The sequence below is a fragment of the Alosa pseudoharengus genome, unplaced genomic scaffold, assembly GCF_046254945.1.
Source record: "Alosa pseudoharengus isolate Yale_2024_CS ecotype anadromous, Long Island Sound unplaced genomic scaffold, YU_APseudo_1.1 YU_APseudo_1.1_scf_11, whole genome shotgun sequence".
NCBI lineage: Eukaryota > Metazoa > Chordata > Actinopteri > Clupeiformes > Clupeidae > Alosa > Alosa pseudoharengus.
Window position 1 is genome coordinate 991,266 of NW_027468576.1, and position 22,554 is coordinate 1,013,819.

The 22,554-nt window shown below is 40.3% G+C and overlaps 1 protein-coding gene and 3 long non-coding RNA genes across 5 annotated transcripts; 2 read left to right on the forward strand and 2 right to left on the reverse strand.

The window, feature by feature from the left end:
- The first annotated feature begins 1,056 nt into the window (after positions 1 to 1,056).
- Positions 1,057 to 7,880, forward strand: LOC143116564 (uncharacterized). The gene is made up of 3 exons (XR_012985858.1): positions 1,057 to 2,679; positions 3,476 to 3,613; positions 3,892 to 7,880. It is a non-coding gene; the product is annotated as an uncharacterized LOC143116564 (long non-coding RNA).
- A 4,359-nt stretch (positions 7,881 to 12,239) lies between these two features.
- LOC143114187 (uncharacterized) lies at positions 12,240 to 13,653 on the reverse strand. The gene is made up of 2 exons (XR_012984862.1): positions 13,318 to 13,653; positions 12,240 to 12,824 (listed from the first exon to the last, which is right to left on the reverse strand). It is a non-coding gene; the product is annotated as an uncharacterized LOC143114187 (long non-coding RNA).
- Positions 13,654 to 14,296: 643 nt separating this feature from the next.
- Positions 14,297 to 21,619, reverse strand: LOC143117474 (uncharacterized). The gene is made up of 11 exons (XM_076279222.1): positions 21,542 to 21,619; positions 21,321 to 21,432; positions 21,085 to 21,204; positions 20,533 to 20,712; positions 20,365 to 20,412; positions 20,188 to 20,241; positions 20,036 to 20,080; positions 19,732 to 19,922; positions 19,340 to 19,499; positions 18,197 to 18,300; positions 14,297 to 14,368 (listed from the first exon to the last, which is right to left on the reverse strand). Exons 1-11 carry the CDS (start codon positions 21,617 to 21,619, stop codon positions 14,327 to 14,329), a joined length of 1,134 nt encoding a protein of 377 aa, XP_076135337.1. The 3' UTR covers positions 14,297 to 14,326.
- LOC143114192 (uncharacterized) lies at positions 14,549 to 16,834 on the forward strand. Of its 2 annotated transcripts, XR_012984864.1 has the most exons (5): positions 14,549 to 14,887; positions 15,601 to 15,686; positions 15,955 to 16,042; positions 16,146 to 16,369; positions 16,550 to 16,834. It is a non-coding gene; the product is annotated as an uncharacterized LOC143114192 (long non-coding RNA). The 2 variants fall into 2 exon arrangements; XR_012984863.1 differs by having other exon boundaries at positions 14,554 to 14,887; positions 16,146 to 16,834.
- Positions 21,620 to 22,554: the final 935 nt, after the last annotated feature.

Sequence of the window (22,554 nt, forward strand, 5' to 3'; positions counted from 1 at the left end):
CTGTCATTGGTAACGCCCATAGATATATACACTAGATGTCGCCTTCTGCTTCTCAGCATGCGTCAACACCGCCGCCATCTTTGTACATGGATCTGAATCGCTAAACTAGTTCTCCTGTATTGTCAGCGTTACCTATTTAGCGACGTTTGGCCATCCCCAGCGATAGAAAACCTTTTTAGCGATTAGCGACAAATTTGGGAACTTCTCACAATGATGGCAGATCGGCTTCTTTGTTGTTGAAACGTAAGAAAATCACCTTTCTCATGGCTTTGTCATTTATGAATTCAGCTACATCTCGTTTGCCCATGGCACTGACCCATGATTATAAAAGTAACGACTGGCGTAGCCTATGTAGTAGCAGAGGTAAATGTTCTACAGATCTACAGCAACTTCTGGTGAGATTACAACTTACATGAGTAAACGAGACGAGGGGTATGTGGCCTCAACCAGAGCCTGTCTACGAAGAGCCTGTTTACTTTCATTGTATCGAACCTGGTTGCAGTTTACTCATTGTTCCTCTAGGGGCCGCCGCTAGCTAGTGCAGAATGAATGGGAGTCTATGGGGCTAGACGGGTAAAATGTATCTTTATTATCGTCTTAAGCTTAGTTTTCTGTAGACTCAACCATAAATACATGCCTGTCAGTTGGAACAACCCAAAAAATTAGATAATTGCTTGAGATTTTGACGATTTATGGTGATTTTATTTTCGCTAGATCTTTGCCCAGATTGACGCTAATGCATTATAGAGGAGTGGATCACTGAAGCAAGATGGCGTCTCGATTGACGCATTCGTTCCAATGAACAGCAGTAGTCAAGGCGACATCTAGTGTATATATCTATGGGTAACGCCCACTGATCTATAAAGAACAGTATAGATCAGTGGTAACGCCGACCACAACAAATGAATCAAAGATGGCCGCCAATCCGTAGTGATTTTAGGAGACCGGAAATGGCCTAAAAAAACCCGCAAAACAGCGCCAAAAAGGAAGTGGCGGCCAAAATAATATTACATCCGTAGTGGTTTAGGACTACCATTGGAAATGCATGGGAAACGGTTTAGGGCCGTTTAGCTAAAGAATCCCCGCCGCCGGCGCGGGGAGTTGCACCATCGGTTTTACTCCGCTCGCAGTGGCTACCGGTTTGCTCGCTTGTGTCAAGCAGAACTTGCTGCCCATTATCTGTTACAGACGATCATGGTCTAGGTTGCATGGGAAACTACTGGAGGGAGGTAGTTCTTATCTTGTTGCTTTGTATTAGAGCTGGTTGTAAAGCCCACTCGTTCCTGCTGAATGTTGAGATACATGTCACAAACATGTATAGCCTACTAGATGAAGACACTTGTTTTGCTATTTGCCTGTTTTTAGCTAACAACTTTTCGGTCACATTGGCTGTGTTAATAGTTACAGGCTCATGGAGTAGCCACTAGGCTACTGCTTGTCTGGAGGCATAGGGTGAACTGAAGTCAGTGTAGGCTAAATATCCCGTGAATCACACTTGAGCATTGCAAGCGGCCATGTTATATAGACGTGACATTTCTGATAAATCAGGCTTCCAGTCCTTCGTGGTTCTTTGGTAAAGTTTGCTTGGAATTGTGTTAACCAACGTGTTGTCTATCCTAAGTTGTTTGTCACTCAAATTTGCTTCAGTAGCCAATGTGCCTGTATTCCGTGATTTGCGTGGGTCCCAGCTTGTAACTTCTAACACGTTAACGTTACATACATCTCTTGCCACTTTGTTTGTTTTAGCAAGCAACTAGCTTTCCCTCATTGCAGATGGCTAATGGTTAGCCTACACATGAAGTTGGTACTAGGCTACAAACTGCTGCCGTTTGCCAAGGGTAATTGTATAACGTTAGCTAAAATTACCTAGCCTACTGTTTTGATTTTAGTAGGCTATTGACTATAGCCTACTCCTGCTAGTCAGTTTGTGTGTCACCGTGGGCTATGCAGTGGGTTCTAGCTTAGCTTGTAGGCCATTTCCTGCTACATGATTTTAATAATAACTTTACGAGTTTCTATCTCATTAAAGATAAGTAGTAGACCTACATAACAAACAGCTAACCAACTCAGCTGCGTTCTACAGCTAACGCATCTACATGTTGCTGACTGCTTACCACTTTGCCTGTTTGAAGAATATCGGCGTTTGATTTGTGATGAGAACAGTTTAATATGCATTGCGCTGCGGTGTTCATGATGCTAACCTTTAATGTACACCAAGCTGAACTGTCATTCGGCCAGATTCTGTGCCGCAACAATCTGGTATCATTCTGATCCAGACATGCACAAATATGGAGTCCCAGTGTGTGTGAGATGCGGAGTTGAGGTCAGTTACCCCCACCTCAATGCCGGCTTTGGCTGTAAGGCAGCTGATGCACAGGAGCTGTTGCTCTGTCGCTCATTGCTAAGAGGGCAAGGAAGGAATTTTTTCTCCTTTAAAGTGTTTGGGAGTTTTTTTTTTTTCCGCCTTCCTCTGTGTTGAGTGCCAGCATATTAAAGCCTTCCCTAGCTGACCATGGGAGCACAGGTAGGGGAGAGTGGGGTGATTGGTGCCAGTGGGGAAGTTGTGCCACCCCCTATTTCTAGGAAACTATAGAAAAAATTGGGTCATGTGACCACACATTTTTGAAGACACAGCCATTTCACTCATCCTGCAAAGAAGAGAGCCTCATTGCATGACAGGTAAGCACATTTAAGTTGAAAAAACTGTTTTTTGCCTTTCAAAGTAAAATTTCTATGATCATGTTTTTTTGATTGTTGTGTCAAAACAGTTATAGACAAGTTTGAAAAGATTTCACACATGTTTTAGTGCTTTGGTAAGCTACATTATGAGTCTATACAGCTAGCATGATGTTAGCTCAAATCTGATGGATGATGCATTTTTTCCAAAATGGTGGGGTTGGGGTGATTTGTGCCAAAGGGCCTGGGTTAAGTTGTGCCAGTGACACAACTCACCCCCACTTATAAATGTTTTAAACATTATTTTATTGTAATTGTGCATTTTATCCTTACATTTTATCACTAAAACTATGTGACAGTCTTAATTTTAGACCAAAAATAGAAATATACCATCATGCTACAGAGTTATAAGAAGACAGGCAGGGCATACTGTTTGGAGAAGGAGCTGGCAGAACATATTAAGGCACTAGCAGTAATGTTTCACGGTCTAAGTCCCATGAAATGCTGTGAACTTGCTCTTGAGTACGCAAAAAGAAATGACATCGATATCCCTGCCAGCTGGATCAGAGAGGAAAAAGCAGGTTTGGTTATGTGCATTTATTAATAAAAAGGGAAAGAAGTAAAAGGGAAGTTTATCAATTATTTCCCAGGAATGCTCATGCAGATAAGAGAAGCAAAATTGGGTACTTATTTAGAGCGTATAGCTTCAACTTATCTAAACACAAGGGACTCAAGGGCTCAATAAGGGACAATTTAAGAGATATGCTAATAATACTAATAAACTTTTAATATTTTCTAGGATGTGATTGGTTTGGAGCCTTTAAAGCACGCCGTCATTTGTCATGCCGCACTTCTGAAGCAACCTCTGTTGGTAGAGCTACTGCCATTAATAGGCACAACGTGGGGGAGTTATTTGATAACCTAAAGTGATGGACAGGTAATCATATGGCTTTGACATGTCAGCCCCAGAAAGACACTCCTGTGTACAGGACTCTCTCTCTCTCTCTCACACACACATGCTCTCTCTCTCTCTCTCACACACACATGCTCTCTCTCCCTCTCTCTCTCACACACACACACTGACCAGGAAGCCTGGGAAGGAGAGGGGGAACATCATCTCTAGGTAGTAGCAGAGTTGACATCTACACAACCACATCCAACCACCTAAATCTGCTGTAAACTTCTCTGATCAACAAAACTTTAATCTCATTTCAGGTATGACTTCCCTCCACACAAGATCTACAACATGGATGAAATGGTGTGGCAACGGAAAATGACCTTTGATGTGCTCATGTGGCGCAATAGGCTTGTAGAAAACTGGCCTTTGATGTTGTAAAATAACTTTAAATAAGTAATTTTGTATTGAATTTGTCTAGCTTTTATAAAGCATTACTGTGTCTGAGATCAAAATATACTGTTTTACTTCAATAATCTATGGCACAATTTACCCCAATGGATTCTCTTCAAAGGCACAACTTACCCCGCACCGGGGGCAAGTTGTGCCACAAGACCACTTTTTTTCAGAAAGCTATATCTCTTAAATACTATATTTCAGATCGAAAGTGATTGTTCCCAGAGATGCACCACATCCTGAAATATATGTTCATATTGTAGTTGGAAGCATTGCTATCATGGCCTCCCTTTAGTCACTTTAAGTCACTTTAAGTAAAAACTGGCACAACTCACCCCACTCTCCCCTACACCAGCGTGTAGCGTGAACCGCGTTCGTGCCCGTGTCTCTTCCCCAGCCAGGGACCGCGTCCTGGTTCTCCCTCACCCCTCTTTCCCTGGATTGGTGCCACCACCCATGGGGTCACCCAGTGTTTCCCATACATTGACTTATTTGTAGCGGCCTACCACAATATCAACATTGACCACCACACAATGATTTTCCAGGTTGTATTAAATTGCAAACCAACCACCACAATTGGAATTCAATTCTGTGGGAAACACTGGTCACCGCATCCTTCTAACAATGTTTTCCAGATCACACCCAGGTCAATCTTCTCTTTCCGCTCTTCATGTTTTGCTCTTTACAAACCCGTTTGCGTCATTTTTTAAGGTGTCTTAGTTGCCCTCATCTTTGGGCTGTATACACGGATCCTGCTGACTCCTGCCTGCACAGTGTCTCCTGCACGATCCCCCCCCAGAGTAATTTGGCTGAGCATCACAGTCCCGCCCACAGGAGTTTCTGGAAGTAAGAATTCAATGCAATTTCTCCATTGACAATTCGGGTATAAGCCATAAAAACTTAACTGCACATGGTAGACTCAAAACCAGCTACGGCTGTACTAAGCGATTGTGTATGCTCATATAGACTCCAAAAGTTCACGGGGCACTAACCTTGTTTTGAGATAAATGTCTTTTATTCAGGATGTCTTGGATAAGTACTTCATTACCCACAATCCCACAGTGATGCCTCTGATTGGTGGAAAGGCCGTTAAGGTCATAGTTTGAAACTTTATCAGCGAAAATTATTGACAAAGATGGCGGAGTCTTTTACTGCCTATGGCGAAATTCTTAATGTGATTAAAAACTTTCTTGACGAATATTGGTACTTGTATCAACAAGGATTGTGGTTTATATATAACACGAACTTAGTCAGGGCCAATACACCATCAAATAGAACACTGGAAATGCTAGTTTGAACACTTAACTTTTCAGTTAGCCGACAGGCTAATAATTAGCCTTTCAGACATTAGAATGTCATTATAATGCTGCTAACATTAGCCTACATGCTGCAACACAGGTATGAAATATATTATGTTTTAGTGACCTTGTTGTTTCTATGAATATGAATTGTTGTTTATATGAAACATCAACTTAGTCGAGGCTTGAAAAGCCCGGTATATCCCCATTAAGTACTTAAACCTTTGAACTAGCTAGCTAGCTGATAGCACAGGCTGGATGCTACGACACTGCAGTAAAATGGTTAGAACTAGCAAACCGTCCATGCCCCCGTGAATCTTTCACTGTTTCAAGGACGACATCAAGAGTGTCCAAAGGGGTGAAAACCACTTTAAATCGGGTCACATTATTGACTGTTGTGTGTCGAGGGTCAGCTTGTGGGTTTTGTAAGGGCCAGCATGAGGGACAAGACCTATCAAACCTACGAAGTTGTGTGGTGAGTTTTGCAGGGAGGTTGGTAATGCTAGTTAACATTAGCTAGGCTACTGTAGCCTTCATACTGTACGAGCCATATCATCAATCATTAACCTAGAAATACTTCTTCGTACATTTAATGAACATTTTGTGTAATAATTCACAGCAAGTTAATAAACTGAATATGGTGGTCCAAGAGCAGACCATGCACCGGTCCATGCATCAGGATGGCAGTCAGATATGAAGCACTGCACAATGTTGCTAACGTTAACGTTAACCGGTTTCACACACACGATATAAAATACACGATGGTAAATATAACATTCAATACCAAAACACTATTATTTACACGATTACTCCTGAAATAACTGCTATTAACTATATAAAAAACATTGTTTGGAGGAAAGGGTTCGCGTGTTGTCCCCGGTTGGAAACATGGTTGGAAATGATTTCGCGCTGGTCCAGTGTTGCCAACTCTTGCGAGACAAATAAGCAACTCTCACCTCAAAAAGAAGCCCAAAAGAAGCCCAATGCCGCTTTAACCTGCCACAGCCTTAACAGCGCCTATTTGTATAATGAGTGAAACAATTACTTTCCAAAGCCAAAACTATCATTTATTTTACTTTGTATTTAAACATTTGCCCCCCAAAAATTAGGCTAAATTAAACTCATTGCAAATGTAACAACATAGGCTACACATTCGCACACGTGTGTGTGAGAGAGAGGTGTGTAGGCCTATTCCTTCCTGTGTGGTTTATTACGAATATGAATCAAACCGTAACAATAAAAAAAAAATCAACAATAAAAAAAGTGGACCAATAGGCCTAGCCCACATGGCAATTATTACCCTGGCCTTTATTTGTTCGAATAAACAATGCCCCTGGCTATTATCAGAGGCCCGGCTATAGAGAATATAATCTCGGCCATAATTTGAGGATTTACTGTATGGCCATAGGATCTGAGTATTCAGGGTATAACCTACATTGAAGACAGGTATTTTCTACTCCTGCATTTGTGAAAATAATTCCGTTCACACCTGATGATGAAAACAGCCATAGACCTGAACTCATTGATCAGACAGGTGACCAAATTCCAAACCAACAAGGGAACAGCGTCAAGCAATGCAAAACGCCGCAAAAGCCTTGGACAGCTGTAGCGATAGTCTGGAAAAAGAATCCCCATCCCTAAACCCAGTCCCCTATGTCAGTTGGTCTCAGATTTAACTAACCCAATAACCCCTAACCCACAAATTGTCCAGACCAGTACTGCTTCCCAACCACCAATCAGAATCAACCAAATTAACAAGAACAACAAGAATTCTTATTTGGAACACTGGAAGAAAGAAACAAAATTATAACACAAACTAGAATGTTACATTGGCATACGAAAAGACTATCAATTGGCAGAGTATCTCCACACTGTCAGAGATACGAAGCAGACAGATCCTCACCAAGTACAGGCTGAGTGACCACAGTCTAGCCATAGAGAAAGGCAGGCACAAGAAGTCATGGCTGTCCAAAGAGCAAAGGACATGTGGTCACTGTATGACAGGGGAGGTAGAGTCAGAGGTGCACTTTCTGCTACACTGTGACAAATATCGGTCCCAAAGAGACAAATATTTCACCATTTTGAACAACATCATTCCCAACTTCACAAAACTGGAGGAACAGAAAAAACTTGCTGTAGTTTTGGGTGTGGACACCAGCACATGCATACTGGCAGCCAGTTATGTGTCCTCACTCCATAACCTGAGAGAAGGCATTACTTAAGATAATCACCCCACTACCTCCACCCTTCAACATAACACTGCTCCCCAGCCCCAGTCTATTACACCATGTCTCCTGTTTGTTTTGTTTTGTCCTGTCTTGGTTTTCCTATGGACGTGTACAGACAATGGTCTTGTATGGTTGTGACGTGCTGTGTGTGTGTGTGTGTGTGTGTGTGTGTGTGTGTGTGTGTGACGGAAGTGTAACAATGTTTGTAATGTTTGTACATGTTTATATCATTTTGTATTTGTATTTTCTTTAATTATTATTATTACTGTGAACGCTTTGGCAATGCATCATATGGTGTGTCGTGCCAATAAAGCATATTTGAATTTATGTAGGTCAAGAGTGGCGTCACTGACTCACTCACTCTACTCTACTCTACTCTACCTCTCTACTCTACTCTACTCTACCTCTCTACTCTACTCTACCTCTCTACTCTACCTCACTCACTCTCTCACTCTACTCTACTCTACCTCTCTACTCTACCTCTCTACTCTACCTCTCTACTCTACTCTACCTCTCTACTCTACCTCTCTCACTCACTCACTCACTCACTCTACTCTACCTCTCTACTCTACTCTACCTCTCTCACTCACTCACTCTACTCTACTCTACTCTACCTCTCTACTCTACCACTCTACTCTACTCTACCTCTCTACTCTACCTCTCTACTCTACCTCTCTACTCTACTCTACCTCTCTACTCTACCTCTCTACTCTACCTCTCTACTCTAACTTTTCTAATTTCACTCTCTGCCTCTCTCATTGTCATTCTGCCGGGGCCCCATTGGATGGCTTGGGAGACTCGGTCCTGGTGGGTCGCTGTGTGGGTTTGGCATTGGTTGGGTCCTGTGGGTTATCCATTGGCCCTGGGCCCCCGTTGTGCACCCCCCTCATATGCTCATGCACATGCCTTGTCCTGGAAGCACACAGCACGCTTAATCTCTTTTAATTGCACTACATATTAGGTGACATTCATAAAACACAAACAAAACTACAAAACAGGCTAGGGTAAGGGTGGGGTGCAGGTAGATACCTCATCAGGTGTCTATCTGCATGCCTCACTTATTTTAATGCACACATTACAGAGGAGGCATACATCTTACACAGGGTAAGTGTGGTGTGCATGGGGAAATCCTGACATATATTCACCATGCATGCCCACTTCTTTTAATGCTACACACTAGATAGAGCTCTCAACCTAGCCATTCACATACATATTTAGGTCAAGAGTGGCGTCACTCACTCACTCACTCACTCTACTCTACTCTACTCTACTCTACTCTACCTCTCTACTCTACTCTACCTCTCTACTCTACTCTACCTCTCTACTCTACCTCTCTACTCTACTCTACTCTACTCTACCTCTCTACTCTACCTCACTCACTCTACTCTACTCTACCTCTCTACTCTACTCTACCTCTCTACTCTACTCTACCTCTCTACTCTACCTCACTCACTCTACTCTACTCTACCTCTCTACTCTACTCTACCTCTCTACTCTACCTCTCTCACTCACTCACTCACTCTACTCTACCTCTCTACTCTACTCTACCTCTCTACTCTACCTCACTCACTCACTCACTCAAATTCAAATATGCTTTATTGGCACGACAAACCATATGATGCATTGCCAAAGCGTTCACAGGAATAATAATAATTAAAGAAAATACAAATACAAAATGATATAAACATGTACAAACATTAAAAACATTGTTACACTTCCGTCACACACACACACACACACATACACACACACACAGCACGTCACAACCATACAAGACCATTGTCTGTACACGTGCATAGGAAAACCAAGACAGGACAAAACAAAAACAAACAGGAGACATGGTGTAACAGACTGGGGCTGGGGAGCAGTGTTATGTTGAAGGGTGGAGGTAGTGGGGTGGTTATCTTAAGTAATGCCTTCTCTCAGGTTATGGAGTGAGGACACATAACTGGCTGCCAGTATGCATGTGCTGGTGTCCTCACCCAAAACTACAGCAAGTCTTTTCTGTTCCTCCAGTTTTGTAAAGTTGGGAATGATGTTGTTCAAAATGGTGAAATATTTGTCTCTTTGGGATCGATATTTGTCACAGTGTAGCAGAAAGTGCACCTCTGACTCTACCTCCCCTGACAGTGACCACATGTCCTTTGCTCTTTGGGCAGCCATGACTTCTTGTGCCTGCCTTTCTCTATGGCTAGACTGTGGTCACTCAGCCTGTACTTGGTGAGGATCTGTCTCTGCTTCGTATCTCTGACAGTGTGGAGATACTCTGCCAATTGATAGTCTTTTCGTATGCCAATGTAACATTCTAGTTTGTGTTGTAATTTTGTTTCTTTCTTCCAGTGTTCCAAATAAGAATTCTTGTTGTTCTTGTTAATTTGGTTGATTCTGATTGGTTGTTGGGAAGCAGTGCTGGTCTGGACAATTTGTGGGTTATTGGGTTAGTTAAATCCGAGACCAACTGACATAGGGGACTGGGCTTAGGGCTGAGCTCTTGGGATTTAAGTGCTTACAGCACGCTTACTCTCTTTTAATTGCACTACATATTAGGTGACATTCATAAAACACAAACAAAACTACAAAACAGGCTAGGGTAAGGGTGGAGTGCAGGTAGATACCTCATCAGGTGTCTATCTGCATGCCTCACTTATTTTAATGCACACATTACAGAGGAGGCATACATCTTACACAGGGTAAGTGTGGTGTGCATGGGGAAATCCTGACAGATATTCACCATGCATGCCCACTTCTTTGAATGCTACACACTAGATAGAGCTCTCAACCTAGCCATTCACATACATATTTAGTGAATGCACTAAAAGAAAAAGCACGACGAGCATTTTATGCAATAAAAAGAAATTTTCATCAAATAGATATACCAATTAAAATCTGGTCCAAAATATTTGACAGTCATTTTGCCAATTGCACTTTATGGAAGTGAAATATGGGGTCCACTCAGTAAGCACGACTACTCAAGATGGGACAAACACCCAATCGAAGCCCTGCATGCTGAATTCTGTAGAAATTTGTTACATATCCAAAGAAAAGTACCCACAAATGCTAGCAGGGCAGAATTAGGCCGATTTCCACTATTGATTAATATCCAAAAACGATCACTAAAATTCTGGATTCATCTAAAATTAAGCCCTCAAAATTCACTACATTTTAAAGCACTTAAATCCCAAGAGCTCATCCCTACTGTGACAAATATCGGTCCCAAAGAGACAAATATTTCACCATTTTGAACAACATCATTCCCAACTTCACAAAACTGGAGGAACAGAAAAAACTTGCTGTAGTTTTGGGTGAGGACACCAGCACATGCATACTGGCAGCCAGTTATGTGTCCTCACTCCATAACCTGAGAGAAGGCATTACTTAAGATAATCACCCCACTACCTCCACCCTTCAACATAACACTGCTCCCCAGCCCCAGTCTATTACACCATGTCTCCTGTTTGTTTTGTTTTGTCCTGTCTTGGTTTTCCTGTGGACGTGTACAGACAATGGTCTTGTATGGTTGTGACGTGACGTGCTGTGTGTGTGTGTGTGTGTGTGTGTGTGTGTGTGTGTGTGTGTGTGTGTGTGTGTGTGTGTGTGTGTGTGTGTGTGTGTGTGTGTGTGTGTGTGTGTGTGTGTGTGTGTGTGTGACGGAAGTGTAACAATGTTTGTAATGTTTGTACATGTTTATATCATTTTGTATTTGTATTTTCTTTAATTATTATTATTACTGTGAACGCTTTGGCAATGCATCATATGGTGTGTCGTGCCAATAAAGCATATTTGAATTTATGTAGGTCAAGAGTGGCGTCACTGACTCACTCACTCTACTCTACTCTACTCTACCTCTCTACTCTACTCTACCTCTCTACTCTACCTCACTCACTCTCTCACTCTACTCTACTCTACTCTAAAAAATATCCGTTTAGTGATAGCTTGATTTCAATTTATTTTATATTAATAAGCTACATTATTATTGCAAATATCGTATTATTAATAATGATATATTGAGTTATTGTTAATGATTATAATGTTGATTGTAGGCCTTTACATAGCCATATACACAACGCCTATGCATATTACATAGGTTGATTAACTATTGAACTATAAATGATGTTCTATTGATTAACAGTTAGTTAGAAAACAATTACAATATTTGTTTTTCAGATGGCTATGATAAAGTTGGGTCGTAGTCTTTTATTTGGTAGTAAATCATTTGTAAACTATCTAAAAATGTACTTTTTATAATTAATTGATGATAAATGATTGCATCAAACCTTTTTTTTAATGGCTATTATGAAGTTGCATCTTAGTCTTTTATATGTTAATAAACAATTTGTAAATTATCTAAAAATGTCAATCTTATAATCAATTGATGGAAAATGACTGCATGAAACAAAATTTTGGGTGGCTATTATGAAGTTACATCTTAGTCTTATATTTTAATGAACAATTTGTAAATGATCCAAAAATGCTGTATTTCAAACTGATGGGATATACCTGGAGCAAACAATGTATAAACACATTGAAGTTGTAACTGGTGTTCATAGTTCTGTACTTAACTTATGACTTTGCCGATTAAAGTCAAATATTGTTAAATGACAATAGTGATAATGAAAACAATAACACTTTACATACACTGCAATTACAGATGCTTAACACATTGTAAAGCATTGTCACACATCACAATTGGCTTTAATATCAAGAGATATTTATTGAAATCAAAACTTCTGATCCATCAGAGGAGGGCAATAAGCAAATAAAAATTAAACAAAAAACATAATAGCTTAAAAGGCTATCAATCCTTCATTGCAACACCACAGCATAAACAAAACAGGGTGGTGGGGCGAGGGGCACTTACTTCTGCTGCCTCTTCAGACAATCAGACAGTAAACATGAACACAACATGAATGAACACTGCTTAAACATAAGAGGGTTGTTGGCGGGGGGCTTACTTCGGCTCCCTCTTAATGTAGGGTATGAGATTGCCCTCATGTTTGAGTTTTGCTATCTCAGCTCTGACCTGTGTATCATTCTCAATAAGGTCTTCACATTTACTTAGAAAATCAGAAATTTTTCCTCTTTTGTTGTAGCCTGCCAAAAGCTCCTCAAATTTTTCTGGTGAAGCTATAGCCAACTCTGGGATAGCTGCTTTTGATCGAACGGTCACCTCTGTAACACCAGCAATGGTACACGCTTCCCCAAGTTTTTTTCCACGGTTGTAAGCCCGCAGAACCTTCTTGTACCTTGCAACGATGTCTTTTGGACTGGAAGCTGCATCAGTAAGAAATAAAACAAATAGAGATTAACTGGACTGTGAGATGAGACAAAATATTGTTGACATTAACATGCATCACCCATAACTTGACCATGCCTAAGCTGGTTAAGAGTATTTTGGGTATTGGATATTTCAAAGTGGTAATATGGTGGCAGCATGGAGGGGAGTGTCTCCAGGACGCTGGTTTCACTGTTAAGCCTTCATGAGGTGTCGTGGGCCTAACTTAACGAAACATCGGTGAATGAGGGTGCCCACTTGATAACCCCAATGACATACCACATACTATATACTGCTGTTGGATGGGCCATTTGTCTTGTGTTAGTGACCATTTGTTGGTGGATTTGTGGGTAGCGTGCTTTTTAAAGTTAATTTTGAGTAGGGGCTTCTGAATGTGTTTTTACCTTGGATTTTGGCACAAGGGATTTTAACTTTAATCCTGTGTATTAATGTAATTGTTTTTGTAAACAGGAGCCCTCCCTTATGACTCACCTCTTTGTCCACATTCAGGTTTTGCGGACTTCTGTTCCTTCTTGTGCTTTTTGCGATGCCTTGCTTTTGCCGACTTCTTTTCCTTCCGATGCCTTTTGTCTTTCCTTGTATGCTTTTTTTTGTAACGCCTTTTCTTATGACTTTCATCGTCTGATGACAATGAAGAATTGGAGGAAGAAGAGGAAGATGAATTACTGGTGGAAGAGGACTCAGATGATGACTCAGATGAAGTGGTGTGGTCAGAAGTTGTGGTATGGCATATCTTGTCTGAAAAGAAACAATAAGGAAAGGGGACGGGAAAGTTTAATCAAGTGAAGTTTAAGTGAGAAGCTTCAGTACTCACATACTGTACATTTTGTCAGGTACAAAGGTGTATCCCAGCTAACACAGTTACGTCGCCGTTACGTGGCGGTTACGTAACTTTATTACCAAACATACGTTGCCGCCACGTAAGTTCTAACGTTGCCGACACGTGCGGGTGAAAGACGCGATTACGTTGCCGCAACATATCTTGGCAACGTTTCTCGCACGTAACCGCCACGTCGCGGCAATCAAAAGACATACTGGCGACATTGTAGCAACCTTCCTGAGAAAGGTTGCCATAATGTCGCCAGCACGTTAGGGCGGATCTGCATGTGCAGTCCTCATTTGCCCTTTATAGAATCCACAAAATCTAGTTGTCTGAAAATAGACAAGCCACATTCATATACCTGCATTTGGCTATAGTGGCTGTTGCTAATGTTGACTACTCCAAGCCTATTCAAGACAACTGTACTAACAAATATCAATTTATTATGACTGCCACGCAGCGAAGCAGGTGCGGTCAGAGTTATGAGAGTTCTCATTTGCCTTTAATAGAACCCACAAAATCTAGTTGAGAGCCTAGACAAGCCACATTCATGTTTTACCTGCATTTTGACTGATGGCTGTTGCTAATGTTGAGCCTATTCAAAAGAAAAGACAGCTGTACACTAACAAATATCAATTTATTATATTTTATTTAAAAAAATCAATTTTGCGGATGGTCTTCCACCTGCCGTTCCATCCGACCCTGTGAAGAACAAATAAAAGAGAACAACAGGTAAGTGCATTTATATTAATTTTACATTCAGTCAAAAGTCATTTTACATTTAGTCAAAACTTAAATAGGATATGCCAATAGCTGGTTATGCTAGACTTTTTGCTGCTGCTGGGTCATTACTTCGCCCTTGCGCTTGTAGCCTACACTGAAAAAAATGGAAATAGGGGGTCTTTGATTTGACACAAATTAATTTGATATATGCAACATGATTGTTTTATATTCCGCTTGCAAACGTGTTTTAATTAAGTAGATTTCAAGAGATAATTTTGAATGCTGGATGTAGACATTTTTCTTGTGTTGATCGAAAGTGAAAATGTTAAGTTCAGACATACTCCAGAGCAGCAGGTGGCTGTAATGTGTCATTAAAAAAAATACATAGTAGTAGAAGAAGAAGTTTTTGAAGCATGGTTTGACCGTTAAAGTTTGGATATCTATCATCAGTGACTGAAGTGGAAGAGAGAATGGCAAATCGAATTAGCCTACTGAAGGGTAAGTTTATCAACCTTATGATCATGTTATATTAGACAATAAATCTCCTAGCTGTTTTCTTACAGTATTACAGCGTTGCAAAGTTGACCCTTGATGTCTTTGTATTATTTTTTGGTCCGTTTCTTTCTACCAAGTTAACGTTAGCCTAACCAACCAGTTAGCTGCATCTGTTGGGCGGTTGGAAAAATACATAAATCATAGTAAAGCTAAATTGGGGTTGGTTTGGTACAGTCCATTAATTTGATCACGTTTGAAGCATAATAAGTTGTATGTGAGTGAAAAGCCTGTTAGCCTGTGTGCGCCAAGTGTGTTGCCAGCAAATGGCTGCCTAAAAGCAAGCTAGCATAGCCATGTGGACAAAAAGCCATTTGCAAAGTTACATTATAGCATCCAAAAACGTTTAGCCCTAGGAAGTTGTCTCCCCATATGATGAAAATATGAAATATAAATATTTTGATTTGTTTGTGCAGGCAAAAAAACAGGCAGTACAGTGTACGCATACAACTTTTTTGTTACTGAGTCTAAGATGTAGTGATGTTACTGTTTGAAGTCACTGAAGTTTGATCTTTTATTTATTTATGAATTTACTGTTGATAAAATGAATGTCTTATACACCAATAAATGCCTGTTATGCCAGATGTGTGGTGCAGTATGCGTATGTTTTGTCTGGCACTGTCGTATGAAACTAATTTTCTTCCTGCCTCTTATTTCAGATCAACACGGAATTTCAAAAGAATCACAATTGTCCCACTTCAATCCAAGTTCCTGTCTCCAAGCAATGATTAAGCAAATTACTGATGTGAGTAATGCAGAGTTTTAATCATGCAAACCTTACAGAGGCTAATATTTTTGATCATGTTGATATTGATACTTCTTCACATATTGTTCTATTATTATTCTATTATTCATCACATCCTAAAATTTGTGATGATCTCGGGAAGAATAAAGTATCTATCTATTGTATTCGTCTAACTTTTTGTTTCTTTTTATCATATGGTCGTTTACAACAGTGGCTGACTTAAATGAAACTTGGATTAACGTGCTAATCAATAATGTTTTTATTTCAGTGTGATATAGATGCTGGCCGAGTGTCTCCTGAAGGGACTCTGTATCTACACGGGGGAAGATCCTGAAAACTTTGTGCAGGAATATGTGGTATGTACATGAACATGTCTATTTTTCACATTCATTTCTCAATAGGGCTTTGTTAGAGGGTCTCATTTTCTTACTGTTATGTGCATTTGTCTGCCTAATTCAGGTCATGGATGAAGTTGAAGACAACTGTTGAGGTTTATGTCCTGAGAGAACATGAGGACATTGGGGTCGTACTCCAAGGAATAAAGTTTTTGACAGATCTACATGGCCGTTAGCTGTCACTGATGATGTCGGAGTTGATAACCTCATGTACCTGCCCGTGCTTAGATACACCTTTGAGGCATTGTAAAAAATCTTCATGGAGCTGGATGAAGGCAAACTCCAAAGGTTGGTTAAAGAACAACCTGTTTCAGTGAATGACTTTCCATTTTTATTTTTTGAAAAAGAAATACTGTTTTTACTATGTTGAAACCTGAAAGGACTATCAATGGCTGAGTGACCACGGGTCATGAAATCTTTTTGTGGATGTTTTTTATTATTATTAATTATTAATTATCTTTATTTTAGGAACTAGAAATGTCACCTTTTGGTCAGTCATCTTTGAATCTGGTCCATCAGTCTTCAGGCCTGATCTCTCACTTTCTTTCTCTTCTCTCCCTCTCTCTCTTCCCCCTTCTCTCTCCCTCTCTCCCCTTCTCCCTCTCTCACTTCTCTCTCTCCTCTTCCTCTCTCACTCCTCTATCTTTCTCCTTTCCCTGTGATGTTTGCTGCACTTTTTTCCATTTGTCAATTGCTGGATAAAAAACAATACTGTGTATTTCATGTTGCTTTCAATAAAAATTGACTACTAAACTGACTTGACTCTTTTCAGTAAAAAGATATATAACAGATGTCTGCAATTCTAGAAAGAAAGAAAAAACAGTTAAAACACACTGTTCTGTTACTATAGGGACATAAAACTTTAAGAGTTTATTTTTTTAGCATTAATAAATGAAGTTAGAAGTACCTTTTACAATCTATTACTATTGACATGATAAAATTACTTTTGCATTACACAATACATTGGTATTACATAAATATGAAGGTATTATCTTCATTCAACATGATTTTTTTATGTAATACGATGTGATTTCAATGTGTAGGTTTTACAAGAAACGATTAACTAGAACAAAAGTGTAAAAATTGTGTCAGCTGGACACATTCTGATTATGTGGGACCGATGTACACATTAAAATCATGTAAATTCAAGGAACTTTTTTTTTCAGTGTAGATCAGAGTGTGAGGATGCGCCGACGGCTATCAAGTCGCGGAAATAGTAGGCGAGATGCGGATGGTGTTTCTGTCTTAAATATTATAATTTTGTGTGTTCAGATAGCCCACCCGTAAGTATTGATACTGCTCCTTTGTAAAGTTTAGTTCGTTATCAGTCTGTGTTTTTTTTAGAAGCATTATTGAGGATTGTAAATGCGTTGATAGAACGCGAGAGTGAAAAATGGTCGCGGTATGATCCAGTAGCCTATGCACATTTAATAGGCTATATGACGTCTCACAGTTAGCCTACTTTATTAACATGGAGATATCATCTTGTGTTGATCCACCAGCATGTTGCTGCTAAAACTGTAGGCCTACAGTATATTGCTGCTATAGCTGTAATGCTAGTGAAACATGATTTGTTTTTGGCTAGGCTATCAGCTTCATTGTTGCGAGTGTTGTAGCTTGTTGCACAAAGATGTCTCGCTTAGAAGGTTAGCCTTGTTTGGCTTGAAGACGAAGACGAGTAACTGCACGTCTTGTGAACAAGCTTAAAAAGTAGGGCATGGATCCGCATATCATTTTGAGGTGGTGTACAAAAATATGATAATGGACTTGCACAAAAGGCTCAGTGCATTCGTTTGTTTCAGGTGGAGCGTAACTGTCTTGTAACGGCATCTTACACTCCTACACTGAATATCTTGTTTGCCCATTAATATAAATTTGAACACACGCATAAATCCTTAATCGTAACATGCTGATTTACTAGGTGCAACACCCAACCGGGTCCGTAGACGCTAATTGCATTAACAATAGCGGCAGGTTCAAACACACCTGGCTCCACCGGAAAAGAAACGTAGGCTATTAGAGCAATTTCGTGCAAGTATAGCCAGTTCCCTAATAGTCGGCATGTTCTTTTAATTGATTTGGAGGGATATTTATGCCTCTCTCGTTTCAACTCACCTTTAAACTTTTGGAGTGGGCTGCAGGGGCATGTTTTAGGACCTCCGCTATCAGCAGCTCCACGTCCTTCTCTCCCAGCCCTGGCTTCCATTTCATGATCGCCTCTGTAATAAGATTGGATTCGTGATGACATTTCAGACAAATTAGTCACTTTATTTTTCTGAAAGCATATTACTCCATGAACCACAGCACAGGCCAAAAAATGGGCGTGTCACCAACACTCGGGTAGCAAATTCTCACTACACCCCACCCAAGCTATTTATCTCTGGAGTATATTTTTGTGTGATAGTAAGTTGGAACTTGTTGCTTTGTGATTTCAACAGCCTCTCAAGTAGCCTTCTCATTAAAAATGAAAGGGATTGTATGGATTCAGATAAAGTGCACAGCTAACACATTTTGGTTTGTAGAAAGAAAACTGAATAAACTCACCAAAACTGTGTTTCCTGAAAGCATACCCTCTAGATGTAAGTCAAACCCCCTACATTGTTGCCAAAATGCAAAAGCCGTCGGCCATAGTAAACAAACTGTTAAATGACATCTAGAGGGTATATGCTTTAAGAAAATATATAGTGGTTTTATCAGTTTTTCTTTAATGATATAAACCAAAACATATGTATATTAGTTATCTTTCATCTGAATCCAGACAATTTAATATAGTATGAATGAGAGTGGTAATGGTTGGTAATCCACGGTGTTGTTCTGCTGTAGCCACAAGGACTTAAAAATCTGTTAAAATCACATAGCTATAAGATCGAATTTGTTATCATACAAAAATATACTCCAGAAAAACATAGCCTTTAGCTATACATGAGATACATGTGTACAGATGTGTGATGTCAACATGTCTTGCACTAGGCTATTTAATTCCCTATCAGGTCTAATTCAAATTCAGTGTTGTTGCATTTCAGCAAAAGCACAAGAGTGAAAGTCTTTGGTCCCCTTCAACTCCTGAGCAGCAACAACGGCAGGTAATAAATTCAAAATATAGTAAAGATAAAGTGCCTCTGTTAAAGAGAGCAGTCAATATATTAGTAAATAGATGTGATGCATTGAAAGCATTCCATAACAAACATCCTCCAATACAAAGACAAAAAAGCAGCCAGGGACACTGAAAGAGATTTGTTTGCACATATTTGAACTTACGTTTAATGGTACTGCCCACTGCTGTGCCAAGCAGTGGCATCTTCCCCTTTTTCCCCCTAAGGCTGTAGCTGCTCCACACATAGTTGGAGGCCACAGAGCGCAACACCCTCCTCACACACTCCCCAGGATTGGACCCACCAACGAGGCTCAGATGGGAAATCTAAGGAAAGGACACAACCATGGTTAAGGCAAGTATTTGCGTTGTATTTTACACATGGTGGTGGTGGTTTTTTTTGGGGGGGTGGTAACCAAATTAATAGGTCTTTGAAAATGGACTGCTCATCTCTCTAACAACTTAACTACTAGCGTGACCCACTAACAGGGAACTCATGAAAAAAAGTTTATGTGTACACTATAGCCTAACGTCACTTCACTATTATTTGTACATTTACCATTTTTTTTGTGAAATCCCTATTTTTAAGGTGCTCTTCGAGTTTATTAAGTTCGGCCTGAGTTTGGGCTTGCTCTAACTCCACAGTAGCTTCCCCAGGGTCCCCATGTTGTTTTGCCTGAAGCAAACGTAGAGCCTCTCTTTGGTTCTGCTCCATAGTTTCCACTTTGCGAAGCAGAACCTCCAATGTCGCTGTAAAAAAATATAAGTTGAGAAGAGAGGAGTGTATTTAGTAGAAGTTGTTGTCATTTGCATACACTGTGTTTCTACAAGACGTCACAATTTTTAACTACATAATGTATTACCGTTTATATTCTTTGCCCAGATGGGCATGGTTTCTCTTCGGTCACCTGAGTAGTGTGTAAAAAGCAGTGTTAGTATAGACAGATAACTGATATAACCTGTGGATAAGAGTTACTAGTTTGCTTTTGACCACCCTCTCCACCCGCCACTTTACCGTCACCAGTGTAGATTGGCGATGGTGGTTCGATTGAAGAGGGAATTGAATCATCTACAGAAAGTACAAAACAATAATTCAATGTTATGTTTTTTTGTTACAAACTCTTTGTTGTCTTGGCTCATAGAATTACTGTTAAATGTCATCATTCATCATCATTACCATACATAACTTTACCATCATTGTCTGTATAATGTCTCGCCGGTGAAGATGGAAGCGAGTCATCTACAGAAAGTACAAGATAAGAATTTAGGTTATTTGTTTTTGTTTCGAACCTTAGTCTTCTTGACTTCTATACAATTATTGGTATTTGTTTTTCACCATCACTCCCTTGCATAACTTTACCGTCATCAGTCGCAGGTCGTGAAGCGTATTGTTGAGGGGGGTGCTGTGGGCTAGGCTGTGGACTTAGATATGAACTACTAGGCCGTGGAGTGGATAGTCCTGTCTGGGGTGCTGGAGGAAGGGAAGTCTTTGAATGTTGGACTTGTTTCTTCTCTTTTTTTTTCTGTGTTTTTTTTTCAACTGAACAGAATCATATTAGAATGTAAATAACAGTGTTACATGTTTACAAATTGTTTAGAATTGCTGCATGCACTTTTAACACTAAAGGCACACAAAGACTGGGTCACTAATTAATAGACTTGTCAGTGTCACAAGGTCAAGACTAGGAAAAGACAATCTTAAAACTGGTCAGATAGCCACAACTGCTACCTTACACTGTACAACCGCTACCTTACACTGTACAACTGCAAAAAGGCTGAAACATGCAGTGACTCCAGTAAGACTCCCAAGATTTCAGTATGACTATATATGGAAATTAGTGTCAGACTGCGAAAGTAATATAGTGTATGGAGGCCCTAAGTTACTCCAGGTCACAAGGATGTGTAGATATACCGTTGTGAGTAAACTTTTTGGGTTTAACAATGATGCGCTTTCCTTTGTCCTCCTTTCCTGTCTCTACACAGGACTTTGTCTCCGCCCTCTTGTTCCTCCTGACGGCCTGATCCCAGTCATCTGAACAAAGTAAGGTTGACCAAAACAATTTGTGCAAATTATCAGCTAGAAATTGCACTCTTTTAAATTTGTTGCTTTTGTGTACGTCACCATGTTTTTGCCGCCCATTAACACACCTGACGAGGAAAATATTCGCACTGGCCTTTTAAGCCATGTCTTGGGGTCATGTAGGACTCTTTCCTTTGCCCTCTGTGTGGGGTTATTTAGTGGCCAGTAGCTGTATGTCTTCTGAAATGGAAAAAACAAAACAAAAAATCTCACAACAGCATTGGTGTTTTGCAGAACTTGCATAGAATTTGTGACATGATTGACATAAAGGTTTTTAGAATGTACTTACATCTCCCTCTTTTCTAATCCAGTTACTGGCCACAATGCCAACTGTCTTTTCCCCCAAAAACTCCACAATGCTATACATTCTGTAATAAAGAACAGAGAAGTTAATTTGATACAGTAAAGAATTATTGTGTCTGTATAAAAGAATTGCAATGATAATACACTGATGAGAGCACAAATGACAACATACTGCAATGTCATGAAGAATGGCCATGAAGATTATTTTTTCCCTAACAGGAATCTTGATTGCACTTTGTTTTAGGTTGTCTTCTGGGATCCACCTCAAAACAGTGTCATTGATCTTGAATTTCAGTGCTCCAATTAATGTCGAGTCACAAGGGACACTGAAAAGTGGTTCTGGGTGCTGGAATACACGGCACAGCTTGCTTCCATCCCTCTCCTCTATGACCTCACAACATTCGCGGCGATTCAATATAAAAGAAGAATTGGACCTCTGCCTACCATACTCCATTGGCTGTCCAGCACATTCCTCAAGCCTTTTCACCACTTGTGACAGGGGGCATCTTCCACTCCTTACCATCCTCTTTATGTTCTTCAGACAATTCTCAAATTTAAAAGCGCTACAATTGTCCAATCCTGCAAAAGTCACGGCATCCTCCGCAATGTGCAACATTGAGTGCACGTTGTAGACAAGAAACTGGTTGCCATAAAGTTCTCGGCCTCTCTCAACAAAAAATCTGAGGAGATCAGCAGCATATCTCCAGTGTTGCTCGACCAATGCTGGACTTACGAGAATGTTCATAGCCACACTGAATGTCATGAAGTGGCTGAAAAAATCATCTTTAAGGACCCCCTTCAGCACAATCTTTCCTGTATACAACATAAACTGCCTATATTCCGTTGCCTTCCATCTCTCCAGCTCTTTAAGATCTCTCGGTCTGCGAGCGAAGCTGGAAGGGATGTGTGGACGGAGGTTGGTGAGCCTGCTGCTGACTTCCTCTATTTGGGTTGCTGACATCTTGAGGCCCTTCACTCCTCTGCACCACATGAAGAGAA

What these genes read in the sequence shown, in the direction of transcription:
- LOC143117474 (XM_076279222.1), bottom strand. Translation starts at nt 21,619, where the DNA reads ATGTATAGCATTGTGGAGTTTTTGGGGGAAAAGACAGTTGGCATTGTG. An exon ending in ACATTATACAGACAATGATG is followed by an intron (nt 20,242 to 20,364) that starts GTAAAGTTATGT and finishes TACTTTCTGTAG; the next exon opens with ATGATTCAATTCCCTCTTCA. An exon ending in CTGGGCAAAGAATATAAACG is followed by an intron (nt 19,923 to 20,035) that starts GTAATACATTAT and finishes ATTTTTTTACAG; the next exon opens with CGACATTGGAGGTTCTGCTT.